The following is a 22,041-nucleotide window of genomic DNA, read 5'->3' as shown; positions in this document are numbered from 1 at the left end:
ATGCTCTTAACCCCATAGCCCAAACAGAACTCCATACCTTCTTAGACTAGCTTTCTCTCCTATGCTAATGCTAATCTCATTGTAGCTGATCATGTTAGAGGTACTTTTTATGTTAAAGGAGTAAGATCCAAGATCCAATTGCTGCTGAATATCTAAGAAACAATTATCAATCAATCATTTTTTTTGTTTTCTTTTCTTGGGGAGGGGGGAAGAAACAAAAAAAAAAAAAAAAAAAAAAAAAAAAAAAAAAAAGAGAAATATATCCTATTTTGGGCTCACTATGTTATGTATAGAAAGGGGAGAATCATATCAATGTGGCAGAGCTATTAATCTAATTTCTGTAGACTCTAGGATGATGAGATTTAGATTAATTTTTGTTCATTCCCAAATTCATGATAGCATTTTTTTTTTTTTTGGATAACTCACTATCTAGATCCAATGGACCAACTAATCTGAGGACTAATCTCACAGTCTATTAGCGTTCCCCATACCTTCTAATAGAAGAATTCGAAGTTTTGTTCATGGAAAGAATTCTAATTTTTGTTCAAATTGATTTATTGCAGCTTTTGTGCAATAGAAGAAAAAAAAAGGGTAACAAGAAAAAGAAAAGGAAATTTACAACTATAGTAGACATCTTGCTCTATTTTTACTAGAAAAAATTTAGGGCAGCAATGCATAGTGAAGAATCAAAGACATAATTGGATAGCAATTAACATAGCAACTTCAAACAAAATTTCACTACTTTGAGGGTCTTGAGGAATCTACTTCACATGATATTATTCTACATAAGCTTTGCAGTCCACAATGTTTTTGACCTAGAAAAACATCACTACGTTGATTCAACCTCACAGGATTCATTCTCTTGTGATATTTGAATAGTAGAAGACGCGATTGATGTTCTTGAAGGTGAAAATAAGAATGGTTCTGGGGGAATTTGCAAAGATTCTAGATTCCCTTCAAGCATCTTAATCACCTTGTTAATTGCTGGTCTATCTGATGGATTAGCTTGTATGCAACATAGACCGACTAATATCATCTTTCGTGCATCTTTTTCATCCTCTTCAAATTCAATCCCATGAAGTCCTATATCTCCCTCACATTCTAGCTTCTTGTAGATCGAATGTAGGAAATATAAGTCGCTAGTGTGCTTAACTGATTCACCAATGTTTTCCCTTCCATGAACTATCTCTAGGACTAGCATTCCATAGCTATAGACGTCAGCCTTGTGCGACTCTTCCAAATTTTTTGGAGAAGACTTCATGTGCTATATACCCAACAGTTCCTTGTGCATGCAATATGGATACAATGCTCTCTTTGTTGGAACACAATTTAGCAAGCCCAAAATCAGAAATTTTTAGACAAAAATCTTCATCTAGAAAGATGTTGTGGGGTTTAATGTCAAAATGAAAAATGTGTGTCATACAACCACGGTGCAAGTACTCCAATCCTCGAGCAATCCCTACTGCAATCTTGTGCATTGTTTTAAGTCGTCATTTGTCTCTTGAGATTTGTTGTTGTGTAAGAACTTCTCAAGAGATCCATTTGGCATGTACTCGTAGATAAGAGCTCTTTTGCGACCCTCAAAACAATACCCTACAGGGCTTACAATGTTGACATGGGAAGTCCTACTAATGCTTGCGACCTCATTTATGAACTCTTCTCCATTACTGCCTTTTGTTTCATTTAGAAGCTTGACAGCCACTAGACGTCCATTAAGAAGCTTGCCTTTGTACACATCACCATAGCCGCCTTTCCGGAGTTTATCTTGGAAAGAATTTGTTACTTTCTTTATTCTTGAGTAACTATATCTGTGTGGCACAAGGGATCCATTAATTTTCAAGAAAGCTTCCACATTATCATCTGCCGTTGTTGATTTCCTCCAAAAGAATATCAATTTGTATATTGAGATTTTCTTTCTAAACCAGAAAATCAAAAATGCACATAAAATTGCTGCTCCAACCATTGAAATGACTACATAAAGAATGAAAGAAGTCAAGTAGTGTTAAAATCTCTAACCAGCCAAAAAATAAAAAAATAAAAATTGTGAAGTAATGCAAGAATTATGTTAACAAAAATCAAAACTAATTCAGTTGTTCACAGAAAATTACTACGAACAAATATGGGGGTGTTTAGCATGTTGGGTTTGGGTTTTTTTTGGCTAAAATTTCAAAAAAAAAAAAAAAAAAAGGCTAAAATAGCTAATAAGACAAAATATCACATCAAATCCATAATCATTTTACTCTTTCTCTCACAAACATTACATCCAACTATAAAAAAATCCAATTATCTTCTCAAACACAACAATTTTAACTTACTAAAATAGCCTACTAAAATAGCAACTTCCCAAAAACAAATATGAATCATAAACTATGTTCTAGTAATGAAATTGATCAAACCTTGAACAAAGAAAATAAAATGATTAAAGTTTTTATGCATTACTAAATTAATGAAAGAAATAGAATAAAATTTCAATAGGATACCTATGGCAACTTTCAAGGTCAATTATTTCTTTCCACCAGCAAAACATAACAACACACCATTAACCAAGGCTGCGTTTGGATAGGAATTTAAAAAGAAAAAGAGAAAAAATAAGTGTGTATTTCATTTATATTTCACTACTTTTTCTCTTCTTTTTTTTTTTTTGTAAATCCCTACGAAAATCAATAAGCCAAACACCATTCTAAAGAGACATAATTTGAAGCAACAAAGCCCGCATTAAATGAATAACTGCAACCTAGTCTTGGTAATAGAACATTTTCTAAGCTTGTTAGAAGGTTAAATGAAACAGCACAAATTTGATGTTTGTCGGTTTTGTTTTTCTCTTTTTAATCTTTCATTTACATGAATCTTTTTCCGTACTCTTTATCACTTTCGGGAGTAAAATGACAATTTAGTCCTTTAATAACACATTTTCCCCTTTATTATTATTTTTGGAATTTTTTCAGTTCAATCATGGTCTCTCAATTCTCTTTTCTAGCTTCTTTTGTTTTTACCCATTTATTTATTTATTTATTTATTTATTTTCATTTCAATCATTGTGTCACAATTCTCTTTTCTAGCTTCTTTTGATTTTACCCATTTTTGGAATTTTTTCATTTCAATCATGGTGTCACAATTCTCTCTTTTAGCTTCTTTTGATTTTACCCATGACCTATCACATAGAATTTTCAATAGTGACATTCCAACAACTGACCCAAGATTAAAGACTCATGAGCAAAAGGTACTCCTATGTCAATAAACAAAACTTGTGAAGATTTTGTTAAAACCTACTTTTATACTAGTGCAATGCTTTTCTTTTTCTTTTTTTTCTTTTTTTTTGAAAAAAAAAAATTTGTATCACATGTAGTAATGACTTCCGAAATGTAATCACCGTCCAAAAATTTTAAATCGCAAGTCCGTGTAAAGATTGCTCTTCAAATTTTAATAGATTTTTCTATTAAAACAAATCATTGGTAAGCACATCTTAAAAAACCTTACAATAAACAGAGATTACTGTATATTTAGTTGGTATGAAATTTTATTAAACAACTTTTTATAATTTTTTTATTATTTATTTTATATGTACTCTTATAGTTTTTTTTTAATTGCATCACTTGTAAAATTTTATGGGCCAAAGTGCATAAGCTTAATTTTTTACTTACCTCTTTGATAATTTAATTGACCCAATTGGTCTATATATCAAATAATATTTGGGAAAATTATAAGAAAAAAAAAAAGAAAAAAAAAGAAACAAATAATCCTATCCAAGCAGTTCCTTTGGTTAGCGTCAAGTCTGGACTCATTAAATAATGTCTGACTTCATCCCATTGGTTAAAGAAATCTATGGAGTCAATTTTTATGTGGATGTATTAGAAGATAGAGGGAATTACTTAACAGTGTAACGGAAAAAGAAAAAAAAAAACACCAATATAGCGGAATGCAAGTGAGACTTGTATTTTAATAGATTTTTTATTTACACTCTATCATAGAATCACTTAAAAATTATATTAAAAACCAACTTTTTAACTTTTTGATTTTTTTAAGTTATATCATTTTTTTATTTTTTTGTACGTTTTTTCAAAAAAAAATTAAAAAATCAACTTTTAATCTACTTAAATAAGTTAAAGAGCGAATGGACACAAAATTACGGATAAAAGTTCTTGTCTCTAAGACTAAAATTTGTACCAAGAAAGAAAGAAAGAAATAATTGAAAAATATTAGATACACAACATGAGTCTACGATCGCTCTAAAAATATGCATGCGGACCATGGATGGATCTAGATGAATGCCATAAAAAATATAAGTGAATTATTTTTTAAACACTAATTGATTTTAGAAAAGATAGTGAAACATGGTCCAACTAGAAAGAATGATAAAAACGACTAAAGCGTCCGACCAGAAAGAATGATAAAAAGGACTAAGGCTCGTTTAGGAATAAATTATTTTAGTAATTTTTTAAATTTTTTACCAAAAAATATAAAAAAAAAATAGAGAAAATAATGTGATAATTTATAATAATTTTTTAACTAAAATATTTAATTCCCAAATAAGGCCTTTCACTATACTTACCGTCCTCACAGGTTTTGAAATATTGTTTATTGGCGCAAAAACAAGTAAATTTGCTATCAATAGAACCACAGTTCCCTCCACTTCTCTTGCAGTCACTACAATAATCTTCACTCCATTGCAAAATAAACCCTCTTCTCAAAACATCAGTGAAATTCATTTCGAGCAATTTCTTGATATCTCCGCTCTCCACAGGTGCATTCACCCAAGAATTGCACAAGTCAATCGAATAATTCTCATACTCCAAAACCTCCTTGTGAAGAGCAGCAAATGATAAATCGGTAGCATTGCTTGCACAAACAACTCGATATATCGGTTCTTTAATAGGATACGCTGAACAATTGTAGAAGAAGAAGAGATCGACATAGCTAGGACTGTAGTTGTATGGAGTTCCCTCAATGCTAAAGTTTTGCAGAGGAATTGGACATGCATTTTCAAAATCATAGACCATGGAATTGGCCAAGAGAAATGAATTATTGGCGTAGAATATTTCTTCGAAGACATAATCATCATCGGATATCGCGACAACCGGGTTTCCGCCATTGCAAGTGACCTCAAAGTTTGGTTGGCCACAATAAGACTCATGCAAATTAGTAATCCAAAAAGGGTAACTTATGTTTGGACCATTTCCGCAACTTCGAGGCATGCAGGCCTCGAAATTTGGGTCTATGGACAGAGTTTCATCCGTGGAGACGGAAAATATGATGACAATGACAAGAATATGAAAAGGTTTGTTGAATTTGAGATGCATTTGGAGGAGAAAGAATGGAGAAAACAGAGGAAAACAGGGGAGGAGAGAAGAGAGGTGTGAAGGTGGAGGAGAGAAGCATTTGTAGAAAGAATTAATACTATGTAGTGGTTTGATATGCACAAGAAAGACAAACTTTAGTTCAAGCAAGAGCAAATGTCTTGCTTTGTCTTCAACTACCTCTAAAGTCAGGGATAGAACAGAGTACTATCAAGGGCTTTAATTTCAACCATATGTATTATGTACATGACCTTGGATGGTATATTAAAAGTTATGTATTTTGAAAAAATAAATATTATGAAAATTGTTTAAAAATGAAAATATATGGTGAAATTCAATAATGGGGTATGAGTAAATACGATCCACTTATTTAATTTTCCGAGTAATTTTTTTGTGTATAATGTTATCAATGTTGTTGTTAACTTGATTTTTGTTAATTGAAGACATAATTTTAAAATTGGCAATTAATCGGCTATTGACCTCTAGTATGGTTAACTTAATCTAGATTATTGTGCTTAGGGTTACAAACGAGTTGAGTTGAACAGAATTTTTTAGTGTTCAAACTTATTTATTAAAAATTAATCGAGCTTAAGTTTGAGTCGAGTTCAAGTCAAGTTTAAATGTTAAATATTTGATAAATTCGAGCTTGGCTGGAGCTCACTCAATGTTGGTGCAAATTTGGTAAATGAGATGGAAAGAGATAAAATAGAAAATAATTAGTATTGCTTCAAGATGCGTTATAATGTCGCTTTCCTTAAGACAATATTCGCCCACACCAAATTTGTCGAATATGGTGTGCACTAAGTTACCTGCGAATCCGCCTCCAGAATACAATGAATCCCAGTCTAAAGACTGATATCTGATTGTGTTATGAACGAATAAAATCAGATCCTGAATACCTTTGGATTTTTTTTAATCCACCTGTTAGGTTTTATTTCTTGGCATTCCCGTTTGACAAAACTCCTTTGAGTTGTAATTTTATTCGCATTTTTATTTCAGTGAGGCTATGAGTTGTTAGATGCGAATCCAACCCGAATCAAGCATTTCAAAGAAGTTTGTGATGATAAAGCTTTCAAGATTGCCACTTCGCTGATTATGACGGGGATCGAGCTGCCCGGTCAGCTCGCGGGGGGCCAGGGGGCAGCGCCCCTTGGCGGGTCCGGGGCAGCGCCACGGCGGGGTCGAGGGGCAGCGCCCCCGAAGCAAAATACAAAAATGCATTCAAAATTGCCTGTCCGCTCGAGCGGACATACCCGCGCTCGAGCGGAGAATCCCTGGTTCCAGCAGTTTTGGTCGCCTGCAAAAGTACTGAGCTGTGTGATTTCGCGCTCGAACGGGATTTCTGGCGCTCGAGCGGACCTCTGTGATATCTCGCGCATATTTTGCTGAAGCCCGCTCGAGCGGGCTATTGGGCGCTCGAGCGGAGATCGCGGGACAGATTCTATAAATTCGCGTGTTGGGTCAGATTTTAGGATTACAACTCCAGATCTTCTTTTTGGTTTCTAGGGTTTATATCTGGAGATACTTTGTGAGTTTTCTTTGATGTTTTATTGAGTATTCAACTCATGGTTTAAAGAGAGTACATCAAAGGTTGTGTTTTGTTCTACAAAAGAGAGAGTGTTGTTCTTCGGTGGATTCTGAAGAATTCGAGCCTGAAGCTTTGGTGGATTCCGAGGTGGCTCATCGTAAAGACAATTCCGAGGTGAAGACGGGTTGGAAGAGGCACGTAGAGGTTGGTTCAATTAGACGTGGATTCGCTAGGTAATTGAGAGTATACCTGTGTAATTCCTTTAAATCTTCTTAGTGGATTGTTTTGTGGCTGTTGCCCGTGGTTTTTTTTATCACAGTTGGAGGTGTCCAATTGTGGTTTTTTCCACGTTAAATCGTTGTGTTTCTTTGTCTTGATTGTTTGATTGTTTGATTGGGATTGTTATATTCTGCTTAAAATTGATACATAATCACAAATCAACATCTAGGGGATTTCTAGATTTTTCACCACCAAATAAAGAGGAAAATAACAATATGTATCATTGAGAGAAATTCCATGGAAAAATATATCTCCAATTGTTAACCCATTTTGCCTTTATATAGGCATGAGTTTGTCCCTTAGACCAAAGGTTGTGTTTATTAGATTCAAAAGTGACACACTTTAAATCCAAGAGTCATGTCTTTTGATTTAAATCCAATGGTTATACCCCATGATTTAAATCAAAAAGACACATCTTTTTGTTTAAACTCAATGGTTACACCCTTTGATTTAAACCTAAAAGTCACATTTCTTTAATCATTCATATAATTATATTATATAAATGAATCATTCACTTAGTGAAAACACATCAAAATTAATCAATATGGTATAGCAGACTTGTCTTTGAACTAGCGATCTTATACAATTAACTGAACATGTCTCACACACAAATTTTCTTCTCCTTAGGTAATTCAAAAACCGAGACGTGGATTGGTCTTGTGTCTATATCCTGTTTCATAAGCACTCTAGAGTGGACTCATAGGAAGTGGCACCACCTCTTACACTCATATAGGTAAGTTTATTGAGAATACACATGTAACTAAAGTACCTAACTCACCATTGTAAACTTATTAAGAGCTAAGTAGCTCAACCTCCTCTTTTGCATTACCAGTCCCAAACACTTTATACCTTGGGATGGTCATAAAAATAGAAATTTAAGTGCTTGCAATTACGACATATGGTGTACTTGGGCTCATTGAACTCAAGGATTTGATGTTTCTTCAAGTGTTGAGTCGAGTTTCCACCAAAAGTGATATATTACTTGGGCTTAAGACCCATCCCCTTTGATGATCTCAAATCAAATCCCTTGCAAGTATTTCTAAAGATAATTTATAGCTATGTGGACAAAATTCTTATATAGCTATGTATTACCACAGTTTATGACGTGATCAACATCTCCAGACTTACAATCACTATCATAACTATCAACTCATGTTAATGATGGTTTTTGCATATTGAAAAATTCAAGAAAAAAAATACTATGTCACTCTAACTCTTTTGTTACGCGAGACTAACCATCTCTTCAATTCTAAGAGATAAACCCCCACAAAGAGTAATCTTTATTTACTCTAAGCCATAGTTTTAATGTCAAGTGTTTAAACATGCGCCTTTGTATCTTTTCAAATAACTGAATACCCACTTTAACATATAAACTAACAATTCTCAATAATTGTGAGAAATAACTTGTGGGACTTAGACAATCAAATACTTTAGATATAAAGAACCAACATTTTCTTATATCTTAAGTTTCATGATTTGTGCTTGTATTTGTTTTGAATTATAAATTGACCAATCAATATAAAATTTCCATTCACATACAAGTTAAATAAATTAGAAATTCTAATTTAATTACATTTAGAAAATTTCACCAAGTATACAATATATACTCTATATTTTATCAAGTTTCAAAAGTTCACAAATCAAAAAATCATACATGATTTTTATAATAAAAATCATAACTTGATTTTAAAAAATTCATTTTAAAAACTTTCACAAATATACTAACTCTTGTGGGTCTTTTCTTAAATCCAAAACAAAAATTTTAAATGAAATAAACATGACAGTGGAACCAGGCCATTAAACTACAATCAGGTTAATGTTATTGCCGAACAACACGTCGGTCTTTGACGGTACAAGCAACCAGATGTGACCACACATAGCAGATTGTTGGTTGAAATTACTCATAATGAAAACTGAAATTAGAGATTTCAGTTCACATGTTGATAAAAAAAAAAAAATTCTCAATAGCAATCAATATTCATGGGAGTCATATAATAATAAGATTAGTGGTAACCCGTGCTATGCACGGAACTTTATAAATTAAAAAAAAAATCATTATAATTATCTTGAAGTAATTTAATATTTTATCTTGCGATATACATAAAATTTATAAGTTAACTTTTATGTTTATAACTTTTAAATTATTAGTTTAAAAAATTAAAATATATATATATATATAAATATATTTAGTGTAATTTTGATAATTTGTATTAAAAAAAGTTAAACCTGATTAAATGAGATTAACTGAGTTATGACATACCTCTTCTTTTTATGAAAATATACAAATTTAAAAGTTATAATTAAAACAAATATATAATTTTATTATTAAATATGAAGTGGAGTGATATTTAACAATAATTAATATGATGTTTCTATTATTAATCCTATAATTTAAGTTACATTTCTTTTGATTTCAATTTCAAAACTAAAAATACAATACAAATATAACATACACACGGATTTCTAGTCTTTATGAATAAGAAGGTTTTAAAATATTTTTAACTTCATCATTTTCTTTTAATTTTTTTTATCTAATTTGATTTTAAATTTGAATAAAATTTTTGATTTAATATGAATTACTTTAACTTTTTCATTAAATTTTTATCAATTTTTAAAAGAACTTTCATTCTTATCCCAACTTTTTTTCTTTTCAACAATTTTGAAGGAAAAAATAATCACTGTGTTTGGTTTGAGTTTTCTGGATTAAGTTTTTTGAAAATTGAGTTTTTTGATTTTCATGTTTTTTTGTTTTTAGTGAATATTTTTAAAATTTTAAACATTTTTTTTTACTTTTTTAGATGCACCTTACTTAGATGTGTCTAAAAAGTAAAAAAATTATGAAAAAATATTTTAAAAAATTAAGAAATACAGAAAAATACAAAAAATGTACTAAATTCTTGTATTTTTTTTTTTTTGTATTTTTGGTATTTAGTGAATTTTTAAAAGATTTTTTTACAATTTTTTTACTTTTTAGGTATATTTATGTTAGGTGTGTCTAAAAAGTAAAAAATTTGCATAAAATATTAAAAAACTTCAGTAAAAACAAAAAAACACGGAAAATAAGAGTGTACAATTTTCTGAAAACTGTTTTTAAAAAATGGGAACCAAGCAAAGTGAATAATTTTCAACGTTTCATCTTTTTAAATTTTTATCAATATAGCGATCCCGGTTTTCCTCTCATGTTTACTGTATTTCGGACTCGGTTCCGTTGATAGTTGTTGTTGTCTGTATTTCATTTCCGTCCTTTAACTCTTTGTATTTGAGTTTAGAATTATCTTGGGCGTGTTTCGAACAGGTTGGTTGAGCTTTTGTCCCAACTCTTGTTGCCTAGATTTTTAGTGATCCGCTCGAGCGGGTGTTCTTGCGCTCGAGCAGAGTTTGCATACCTTCAGTAGTTTGTCCATTTGCAAAAAAATACTTCAGATGTGTTTTTCACGCTTGAGCGGATTTCCTTATGCTCGAGCGGGTCGCGCTCGAGCGGGTATCCTTGCGCTCGAGCGGGTGTTCGATGTTTGTAAAAGTACTGGAAGAGTGTAATCTACGCTCGAGCAGGTTCCTTTTTGCGCTCGAGCGGGTGGAGTTTTGCAGTTGTGTCTTGGCGCTCGAGCGAGTATCCTTGTGCTCGAACAGGTCCAGTTTTTGTGTTTGACGCTCGATCGTTTTGTTCTCCGCTCGAGCGGGTCATACGTATATCAGATCTGGACTGTGTTATTTTAAATCACTTTTTACACTCTCACTCTCTCTCTTACTTTTCCAAAACCTCTTTTGAGAGCTTCTCTCACTACATTTCACCTTCTCTCTAAGGTTTGATCTAGTTTGAGTGACCTCCTACCTTAGTTCCTTTGCAAAAAGTGTAAAGCTTGGCTTGGGCTACCTATCAATCTGAAAATTTTGGGATTTGGAGCACTTCCGATTTTCTTCACCTTCTCTTTTGGGCTCCGAATTTGAGGTAGGGATAACTACTCATATTTATGGTCTTTGACATAAACTTGTGTTCATTTTAATGTAATGTTGTAGTTGGGAAAGTTTGGGAGTTAGGGTTTCAAACCTTAAAATGTAAAAAGAGGGCTTTTCATTTCATTGAACTATATATGTGCATATGAGCCTTAAAATGAAGTTATTGAGGTCTATTGATGATATTTGGATCCTTGGGTCAATATTGGAAAAAGGGAGAAAATACCATAGTTGGGTATAGTTGGGTCATTTGCGTAATTAATGACATTTGATATGTGAATAGGAAATTGAGTTGGGAATAATGAAATTGAGAAGTTATGAGAATAAATGGTGGAGTTGGATTGATTAATCACTCACCCTTGAAAATATTGGTAATTTATCTGTTGATGCATTTATTATCTGTTTAGAAATAATTGCTTTGGGCTATCGATGGAGGATAGTCTTGATTGTTGTAGACACTACATGATGATTAGGTGAATTAAAACTAATCGGTTAATTATGTCATTGAAAATGGCGGTTGGGTTAATACATCGAATTTGTGTATTGATTGGACATGTATATGATAAACGTTTATATATATTGTATTGTGTGGGAGGAGATAGGGGATGTACTCCACGGTTTAGGAGGAGATAGGGGATGGACTCCTAAACCGGATATTATTTGGGAGGAGATAGAGGATGGACTCCATTGATACAGCAAATATGTGTATCTATTGTGAAGTATGGAAGTATGTTAATATGAGAATGATACAGCAAATATGTGTATCTATTGTGAATTACGGAAGTGTTTTGATATGAGTGTTATTTCATTTGAAATGAATTGTGGATAAGGAAATGTTTTAATATGAGATGCAATCTCATTTAAATTGTTTGGCCAGGTTTTGAGCCATGTTTAAGAATTGAAAATTTGTTAAGTAAAGGAAAGTAAAATGAGCATGGACATATTTGTCATGGGAATTGGATGGTGTTGTAAGTTGGTTGACCAGTGTTAACATTTATCGAATGCTCATGTTTTAGTCATTGTTCATATTATGTTTAGCACATCTCTACTGGGTGTTGGCTCACCCTATATGTGACATCATTTTCAGGCGCAGGTGACATGCAGCCTCCAAGGGCTTAGCTTGGGAGGTTTTAGAAGCTGAAGGCTTACTTTTGTAATTATTTTGTGTATTACATGTAATTCAAGCCAAGGACTTACTTTGTGTTTTGAGTTAGTACTCTCCTTTTTGTAACCAAGTGTTGGCTTGGAAAGTTGTAAGCCCGTAGGGCATTTACTTTTGTTGTCAACATGTAATACTTTTGGATTAAATACTTTGATGAATGGAAATATGTTTATTTCTCTTATGTTTATGGATGTCACGAATGTATGATTTATGGGTTTATTTTGAGGGCGTTACAATCAAATTATAATTTGATAAAAAAATATATTAAGGGTTGAATATTCTCTTAATTGGAATTATAGTGAAATAACATCTTGAAATAATGTGTTTTGTTGAAATGTAAAATTTAATTAATTTTCTTCTCATATTTGTATAAAAATTGACACTTATGACTACATCATTATAAGTTGAATTATGGAAAAAAATTTGGAGTGTCAAACATTTTCCATTTGTAAATATCCTACATATTAAAAAATGATAAAAAAAAAAGAAAAAAAATGTGTAGCTTTTTTATATGGGTTTATCAATTTTGTTTGATGGACACAAACAATTGATGTTTCAATTTAAACAATTAAAAGTAAAAAAAAAAAATAGATTGGATTTTTTAGAGATAAAAAGAAACCATCTAACTCTTCTATATACTATTAAGATAGATTATTTAAATTTAAAAAATTAAAAAGTAAAAAAAAAATAGATTGGGTTTTTAAGAGATAAAAGAAACCATCTAACTCTTCTATATACTATTAAGATGGACTATTTTAATAACACAAAAAAAATAGAAATTATATTTAGATATTATTCCTATATATTATGCTATTATATACAACTATAGTTGTAAGAAATTAACTATAATATATATGAAAAATATATTAAGCTTTAATTTTCAATTAATTGAATTATAATTAACAAAGTAACAAATAGCCATAATAGTCTAATGTGATAGCAAGAGAATAAAAATAAAGAACACAGTGACATTTAAAAGTTTTAAATTTGCATAGTTATACAAAAATCTAATGTTATAATAAAATCTTGAATTCTCAATAAATTTTCACATTTTTTATAAAATAAAATGACAAAAAATATAAAAATTTTGATATCCATTTTTTTAATTTCAATTTTATGGTTTTCACTAAAGAAAACAAATCCAATCAAAATCTTTGGTATGGAACGGACATAGACACTTCGATTACAACCATAATTACTAATAATTCTTCTCTACAATGCAAACCTGTAAACAAACACATAAATCTCACTAAAACCGAAACCAAAACCAAACCAACAATAAAGAAAGAGAATCATACAGGGAAAAAAAATTAAAAAAATAAATAAATTTATAGTGTGAAAATATTACCTCCAACAATTTAAACCTCACCTAACACAATCCGTTAGTTCCTCTGCCAGTGCCCGCGAAGTTTAGGAGTTGAAATGACTAATCAGATTATTCTTTAAATAAGACTTGAAAATTGATTAATTTGTCTCATTAAGTGATTTAAAATTTTAATATATATATATATATATATATATATCAGAAAAGTAGATAATTATATTACTAAATCACAATTCAAATGTAGATATTGTCATATTTTTTTTAGATCTATATCTAAATTCTTATCTTTTTTATTTTTGTGTGGTTTCTATTCGTTTTTTTTTTTAAATTTATTTAAGATGGAGTTGTATATATCTATTTTTTAAAATTTAATTTATCTGTGGTTTCTATTTGTTTTTAATTATTATATACAACTATAGTTGTAACAAATTAACTATAATATATACGAAAAGTTATATTAAGTTTCATTTTCAATTAATTGAATTATAATTAACAAAGTAACAAATAGCAATAATGGTCTAATGGGATAGAAAGAGAATAAAAATAAAGAACACAGTGATATTTAAAAGTTTTAAATTTACTTAGTTATACAAAAATCTAATGTTATAGTAAAATCTTGAATTCTCAATAAATTTTCACATTTTTTATAAAATAAAATGATAAAAAATATAAAAAATTTGATACCCATTTTTTTAACTTCAATTTTATGGTCTTCACTAAAGAAAATAAAATCCGATCAAAATCATTGGCATGGAACGGACATAGATACTTCGATTGCAACCATAATCACTAATAATTCTTCTCTACAATGCAAACCTGTAAACAGACACATAAACCTCACTAAAACCAAAACCAAAACCAAACCTATAGTAGAGAAAGAGAATCATACAGGGAAAAAATAAAATTAAAAAATAAATAAATTTATAGAGAGTAAAAATGTTACCTCCAACAATTTAAACATCACCTAACGCAATCTGTTAGCTCCTCTGCCAGTACCCACGAAGTTTAGGAGTTGGAATGACTAATCAGATTATTCTTAAAATAAGACTTGAAAATTGATTAATTTGTTTCATTAAATGATTTGAAATTTTGATATATATATATATATATACATCAGAAAAATAGATAATTATATTACTAAATTATAATACAAATGTAGATATTGTCATATTTTTTTTAGATCTATATCTAAATTCTTATCTTTTTTATTTTTGTGTGGTTTCTATTTAGGTTTTTTTTTTAAAAAAAAAAATATTTATTTAAGATGAAGTTGTGTGTATCTATTTTTTTAAATTTAATTTATCTGTGGTTTCTGTTTGTTTTTAATTATGATTTAGGTAAGTTATGAAATAAGTTAGATATGTGATAGACATGTGAGTTTATTGATTTAAATACAATGGTGGGAGATATTTTCAAATTAGATTTGTTTAGATAAACTTTAAAGATTTTTAAAATTTAAAATTGGATATTGAGATGCAAAAGAAAGATTTTAACTGAATAAATAAAAATTAAATTTATTAATTTTATCTGCTTGTATATCTAATTTTTTGTTTTTGTTTTTTGGGCAAATTACAAACACCCCCCTCGAGGTTTGGTAAAAATACAGATTCTCCCCCTGAGGTTTGAGAAATTACAAATTGTCCCCTGAGAGTCAAATTTTTATAACAAATTAGGGGAAATTAGGGAGGAATCTGTATGAAAATAAAAAGTTCATGGGGCAATTTGTTATGGAAATATAAACCTCAGGGGGTGGGATGTAATTTCTCAAACCTCAGGAGAGAATCTGTATTTTCACCAAACCTCGAGGGGGTGTTTGTAATTTGTCCTTGTTTTTTTGTTATGATATAATATAATATATAAGATATTGATAGATATCTACAACTTTCATAAAAAAATATTATCTGCTTTTTGGGGGAAGAGAGAAAGAATGCAAGTTTTAATATTTATTTTTAGATCCATATCTAAATTCTTATCTTTTTTATTTTTGTGTGGTTCCTGTTCAAGTTTTTTTTTTTTTTTTTTCAATTTATTTAAGATGAAGTTGTCAGTATCTATTTTTTAAAAAATTTAATTTATCTGTGGTTTCTATTTGTTTTTAATTATTATTATTTAGGTAAATTATGATGTGAGTTAGATATGTGGGTTTTATTGATTTAAAGTATAATGGTGGGAGATATTTTCAAATTAGATTTGTTTAGAAATATTTTAAAGATTTTTAAAATTTAAAATTAGATATTGAGATGCAAAAAAAATATTTTAATTGAATAAATAAAAATTTAATTTATTAATTTTATCTGTTTGTATATCTGATTTTTAATTTTTTTTTTGTTATGTTATAATATAATATAAAACATATAGATAGATATCTACAACTTTCGTACAAAATATTATCTAATTTTTTGAAAAAGAGAGAAGGAATGCAAGTTTTAATATTTTTTTAGATCCATATCTAATTTTTTATTTTTATTATTTTGTGTGGTTTTTGTTCGGGGTTTTTTTTTTTTTTTTGAAAAACAATATAATAAAATTTTCTGAAAAGTGTTTTCAAAAAACTAAAACTAAACAAGTTTATTAGTATTGATTCAAGGTGGGTTACAATGTTGCTTTCCTTAAGACGATATTCGTCGCTATCAAAGTTGTCGAATATGGTGTGCACCGAGTTACACGCAAATCTGCCTCCAGGATATAATGAAACCCAATCTAAAGACTAATATGTGATTGCGTTATGCACGAACGAAATTAGATCCCAAATACCTTTGGATTTTTCTAATCTATAAAGTAAAGAGGAAAATAACAGTATGTATCATTGAGAGAAATTCCAAAAAAACATAATAATGATATTATAATTTTGTAAGAAAGCAGAGCAATTGTTTTCAAGAAGAGAAGTATACGACCTTCTGGGAATTTTCCAAGGGAGAGAGATATTCAACAACTACTGGTGTTGGCTTTGGAAAATTTAAGCTTATGCACTTTGGCCAATAAAATTTTACAAGTGATGCAATTGAAAAAAACTACAAGAGTACATATAAAATAAATAATAAAAAAAGCGATAAAAAGTTGTTTAATATAATTTCACACCAACTAAATATACAGTAATCTCTGTTTATTGTAAGGTTTTTAAGATGTTACCAATGATTTGTTTTAATAGAAAAACATATTAAAATTTGAAGAGCAATTCCTACACAGACTTGCGATTTAAAATTTTTGGACGGTGATTAAATTTCGAAAGTCATTACTACATGAGTTACAAATTTTTTTTTTCAAAAAAAAATAAAATAAAAGGATTGCACTGATATAAAAGTAGGTTTTTCCAAAATCTTCACAAGTTTTGTTTATTGACATAAGAGTACCTTCTGCTCATGAGTCTTTAATCTTGGGTCAGTTGTTGAAATCTCACTATTGAAAATTCTATGTGATAAGTCAAGGGTAAAATCAAAAGAAGCTAGAAAAGACAATTGTGACACCATGATTGAAATGAAAAAATTCCAAAAATGGGTAAAGTCAAAAGAAGTTGTCACACGATGATTGAAATGAAAAAAATTCCAAAAATGGGTAAAAACAAAAGAAGCTAGAAAAGAGAATTGAGACACCATGATTGAATTGAAAAAATTCCAAAAAAATAATAATAAAGGGGAAAATGTGTTATTTATTTATTTAGATTGGGGGAAAATGTGTTGTTAAAGGACAAAATTGTCATTTTATTCCCGAAAGTGATAAAGAGTATGGAAAAAGATTCATGTAAATGAAAGATTAAAAAGAGAAAAACAAAAGCGACAAACATCAAATTTGTATTGTTTCATTTAACCTTCTAACAAGCTTAGAAAATGTTCTATTACCAAGACTAGGTTGCAGTTATTCATTTAATGCGGCTTTGTTGCTTCAAATTATGTCTCTTTAGAATGGTGTTTGGCTTATTGATTTTTGTAGGTATTTACAAAGGAAAAGAGGAAAAGTAGTGAAATATGAATGAAATACACGTACATTTCACTCACCTTTTCTCTTTTCCTTTTTAAATTCCTATCCAAACGTAGCCTTGGTTAATGGTGTGTTGTTATGTTTTGCAGGTGAAAAGAAACAATTGACCTTGAAAGTTGCCATAGGTATCCTACTGAAATTTTATTCTATGTCTTTCCTTAATTTAGTAATGCATAAAAACTTTAATCATTTTGTTTTCTTTGTTCAAGGTTTGATCAATTTCATTACTAGAACATAGTTTATGATTCATATTTGTTTTTGGGAAGTTACTATTTTAGTAAGATAAAATTTTTGTGTTTGGGAAGATAGTTGGATTTTTTTGTAGTTGAATGTAATGTTTGTGAGAGAAAAAGTGAAATGATTATGGATTTGATGTGACATTTTGTGTTATTAACTATTTTAGCCTATTTTGTTTGTTTTTTTTGTTTGTTTGTTTGTTTGTTTGTTTGTTTGTTTGTTTTTTTTTTTTTTTTTTTTTTTTTTTTTTTTTTTTTTTTTGTAAATTTTAGCCAAAAAATAACCCAAACCCAACTTGCCAAACACCCCCATATTTGTTCGTAGTAATTTTCTGTGAACAACTGAATCAGTTTTGATTTTTGTTAACATAATTCGTGCATTACTTCACAATTTTTTATTTTTTATTTTTTGGCTGGTCAGAGATTTTAAAACTACTTGACTTCTTTCATTCTTTATGTAATCATTTCAATGGTTGGAGTAGCAATTTTATGTGCATTTCTGATTTTCTGATTTAGAAAGAAAACCTCGACAAACAAATCGATATTCTTTTGTAGGAAATCAACAACGACAGATGATAATGTGGAAGCTTTCTTGAAAATTAATGGATCCCTTGTGCCACAAAGATATAGTTACTCAAGAATAAAGAAGTAACAAATTCTTTCCAAGATAAACTTGGGAAAGGCGGCTATGGTGATGTGTACGAAGGCAAGCTTCTTGATGGATGTCTGGTGGCTGTCAAGCTTCTAAATGAAACAAAAGGCAGTAATGGAGAAGAGTTCATAAATGAGGTAGCAAGCATTAGTAGGACTTCCCATGTCAACATTGTAAGCCTTGCAGGGTATTGTTTTGAGGGTCGCAAAAGAGCTCTTATCTATGAGTACATGCCAAACGGATCTCTTGAGAAGTTCTTACACAATAACAAATCTCAGGAGACAAATGACGACTTAGAATGGAAAATAGTGCACAAGATTGTAGTAGGGATTGCTTGAGGATTGGAGTACTTGCACCGTGGTTGTACAACACGCATTTTTCATTTTGACATTAAACCGCGCAACATCCTTCTAGATGAAGATTTTTGTCCAGAGATTTCTGATTTTGGGCTTGCTAAATTGTGTTCCAACAAAAAGAGCATTGTATCCGTGTTGCATGCACGAGGAACTATTGGGTATATAGCACCTAAAGGCTTCTCCAGAAATTTGGAAGAGTAGCGCACAAGGCTGACGTCCATAGCTATGGAATGCTAGTCTTAGAGATGGTTCATGGAAGGAAAAACATTGGTGAATCAGTTGAGCACACTAACGACTTATATTTCCCACATTCATTCTACAAGAAGCTAGAATGTGATGGAGATATAGGACTTCATGGGATTGAATCTGAAGAGAATGAAAAAGATGCATGAAAGATGATATTAGTTGGCCTATGTTGCATACAAGCTAATCCATCAGATAGACCAGCAATTAACAAGGTGGTTGAGATGCTTGAAGGGAATCTAGAATTTTTGCAAATTCCCCCGGAACCATTCTTATTTTCACCTTCAAGAACACCAATTGCGTCTTCTACTATTTAAATATCACGAAAGAATGAATCTTGTGTGGTTGAATCAATGTAGTGATGCTTTTCTAGGTTAAAAACATTGTGGACTACAAAGCTTATGTAGAATAATATCATGTGAAGTAGATTCCTCAAGACCCTCAAAGTAGTGAAATTCTGTTTGAAGTTGCTATGTTAATTGCTGTCAAATTTTGTCTTTGATTCTTCACTATGAATTGATGCCCTAAATTTTTTTCTTGTAAAAACAGAGCAAGATGTCTACTGTGGTTGTAAATTTCCTTTTCTTATTCTTGTTACCCTTTTTTTTCCTCTATTACACAAAAGCTGCAATAAATCAATTTGAACAAAAATTAGAATTCTTTCCATGAACAGAACTTCGAATTTTTCTATTATAAGGTATGGGGAACGCTAATGGACTGTGAGATTGGTCCTCGGATTAGTTGGTCCATTGGATCGGATACTGAGTTATCAAAAAAAAAAAAAAAGATTTGGGAATTTTTTTTCTGCTATCATGAATTCGGGAATGAACAAAAATTAGTCTAATCTTATCATCCCATAGTCTATAGAAATTAGACTAATATCTCTACCACATTGATATGATTCTCCCCTTTCTTTACATAACATAGGGAGCCCAAAATAGGATATATTTCTCTCTTTTTTTGTTTCTCCCTCCCCCCTCTAAAAAAAAATAGAAAATGATTGATTGATAATTGTGTCTTAGATATTCAGCAGCAATTGGATCTTGGATCTTACTCCTTTAACAGAAAAAAATACCTCTAACATGATCAACTACGATGAGATTAGCATTAGCACAAGAGAGGAAGCTGGTCCAAGAATGTATAGAGTTCTATTTGGGCTACGGGGTTAAGAGCATGACCTCAAGACACAATCTCACAAGCCTATAAGAAGTTCCGATAAGGAACATCATCTCCAAGGATTTTAAAGGGCAGATGGGAGAAGGCGGCAAGCAAAAGTTGAGCCTTATATTGCTGGAATGGAATTGGAGGAATTGGAGCTTGATACGAAGATAAATACTAACCCTTGAAGAGAGTAAGCTTCAATTCTTCTATCCAGTTTGGGTTTTGAGGAAGAGGGGGTGCAGAAGGGTCCATCAGAAAAGAATGAGGGAATTGGGGGTCATTCACCATCTCCAGCCAGTCAGAAGAACAATGTTTAGCCTTCGTAGCCAAAAATGAGGGACTAAATCCCTGTAACGCCCCAAAATAATTCAACATGAACTACCCACACTAATTAGCCATCCCACATCAATTATAACAATTCTTCCATCTTTGCATAATTAATAAATAAGTCTTTACAAAAGTTCCACATGCGGATATACATTCAATGATAAGAAAACACATGAATCTATAGCATGTGAAGCATCTATTCTCAAAGCAACAAAATGCCCTTAAGGGCTTACAAATTCCAAGGCAATAGCCTGGTTACACCAAAATGGTCTCTCGGACCCATACACATTAGCCCTTGGCTTTGCAAGTTTACAACACAAACAAAAGAGCTATTTACTCTTCACAAAATATCCACGCCCTCAGTTCGGCGGAATCACCACATCTTTACTTGCACCAAATCCCATAGGGGTGAGCATAAAGCCCAGTAGAGAATTCTCACAAAGTATATATAGTTATGCAACTCCCAATGTAAATGCAATGCCAATGCCATGCAATGCTCTTTTAAAGAAATTTCATTTCCATGTTCTTCTCAAAGATTTCCATTTCTCAATAAAAGCTTGCAATCTCAACATATTTCAAAACTTTCAATTTTAGACAAAGGGGTGGTAAATACGACACTGGTAATCCCTAGGCTGGTGTTTGCAAATAGACTCTACAAGCACTACCAAACTGTCATTTTAACTGGTATTAATCGGAAGGCTCGACACCTATCCGCGCGGTTTTCTAGTCTTTCACCATGGACACTTAGGCCAACTTAACAAAATTCATCTACATCCCCTAACTGGACTTACCACCGTATTTAGCCCTTACACACTTCTGTAGTTCTCATTACAATACCATTTCTTTCACGAATGTAAATCTCTTTGATTTAGAACCACAATGCACAATAATAAATGAAATGATATACAATGCAAAAATTTTCATGGTTCATAACATTCCTTCTCAAGTCAACCATATACCATCAATTTCCTCATTTCACAAGTCATAGCAACATGTTCTCATCAAGGACTACACATGAAGTTTTCAAAACAATTTCTCTATCTCAATATATTTAAAAGATTACCATTCTTGCAAAACACATTATGAAATTTACACCCATTCATCTTCTATTCAAAGAAAGAAAAGAGTTTTATGAACATTTCCATGTTCCCCAAAAATCTCTAAATTTCTAGGGTTTTCACCAAAAACCAAACATTTCCCATCCCCATAAAGAAACCCCATTAAATCATCCCCTTGAGTTGAATGACTAAACAAGCCGACTAGGAATTTAATAAAGTGATTTGAGATTAAACCCATTTTGGAAACTCTACATTTTAGATCACAAAAATCAAAATCAACATTAATCCTTCAAGGAACTTTTAAATCAACAACAACAATACATAACATATATATATAACTCAAGAATTCCCAACCTCAAAGCAGAAGCTCAAAGAAGAAGATGAGAAAAACCCCAAGATGCTCCAAACTTGTATTTTCCTGGATCAAAAGAGAGCCCACCCCAAACTCTAGCTTTTTAGCAAAGGGAAAAGGATAGAAACACCTTAGAAGTG

General features: G+C 31.0%; 1 protein-coding gene and 2 pseudogenes across 1 annotated transcript; 1 reads left to right on the top strand and 2 right to left on the bottom strand.

The window, feature by feature from the left end:
* Window positions 1-829: 829 nt before the first annotated feature.
* Window positions 830-1,983, bottom strand: LOC114307883 (PR5-like receptor kinase pseudogene; annotated as a pseudogene).
* A 1,184-nt stretch (window positions 1,984-3,167) lies between these two features.
* Window positions 3,168-5,297, bottom strand: LOC145813327 (LEAF RUST 10 DISEASE-RESISTANCE LOCUS RECEPTOR-LIKE PROTEIN KINASE-like 1.2). Its single transcript, XM_082908609.1, has 2 exons — window positions 4,550-5,297; window positions 3,168-3,226 (listed from the first exon to the last, which is right to left on the bottom strand). The coding sequence occupies exons 1-2, from the start codon at window positions 5,295-5,297 to the stop codon at window positions 3,168-3,170; spliced, it is 807 nt and encodes a 268-aa protein (XP_082764735.1).
* Window positions 5,298-5,634: 337 nt separating this feature from the next.
* LOC114294914 (PR5-like receptor kinase pseudogene) lies at window positions 5,635-19,320 on the top strand (annotated as a pseudogene).
* Window positions 19,321-22,041: the final 2,721 nt, after the last annotated feature.

Source organism: Camellia sinensis, chromosome 15 (assembly GCF_055761805.1).
Source record: "Camellia sinensis isolate YWXY chromosome 15, ASM5576180v1, whole genome shotgun sequence".
Taxonomy (NCBI): domain Eukaryota; kingdom Viridiplantae; phylum Streptophyta; class Magnoliopsida; order Ericales; family Theaceae; genus Camellia; species Camellia sinensis.
Note: the sequence above shows the minus strand (reverse complement) of the source record. Positions and strands in the feature narration are given on the sequence as shown.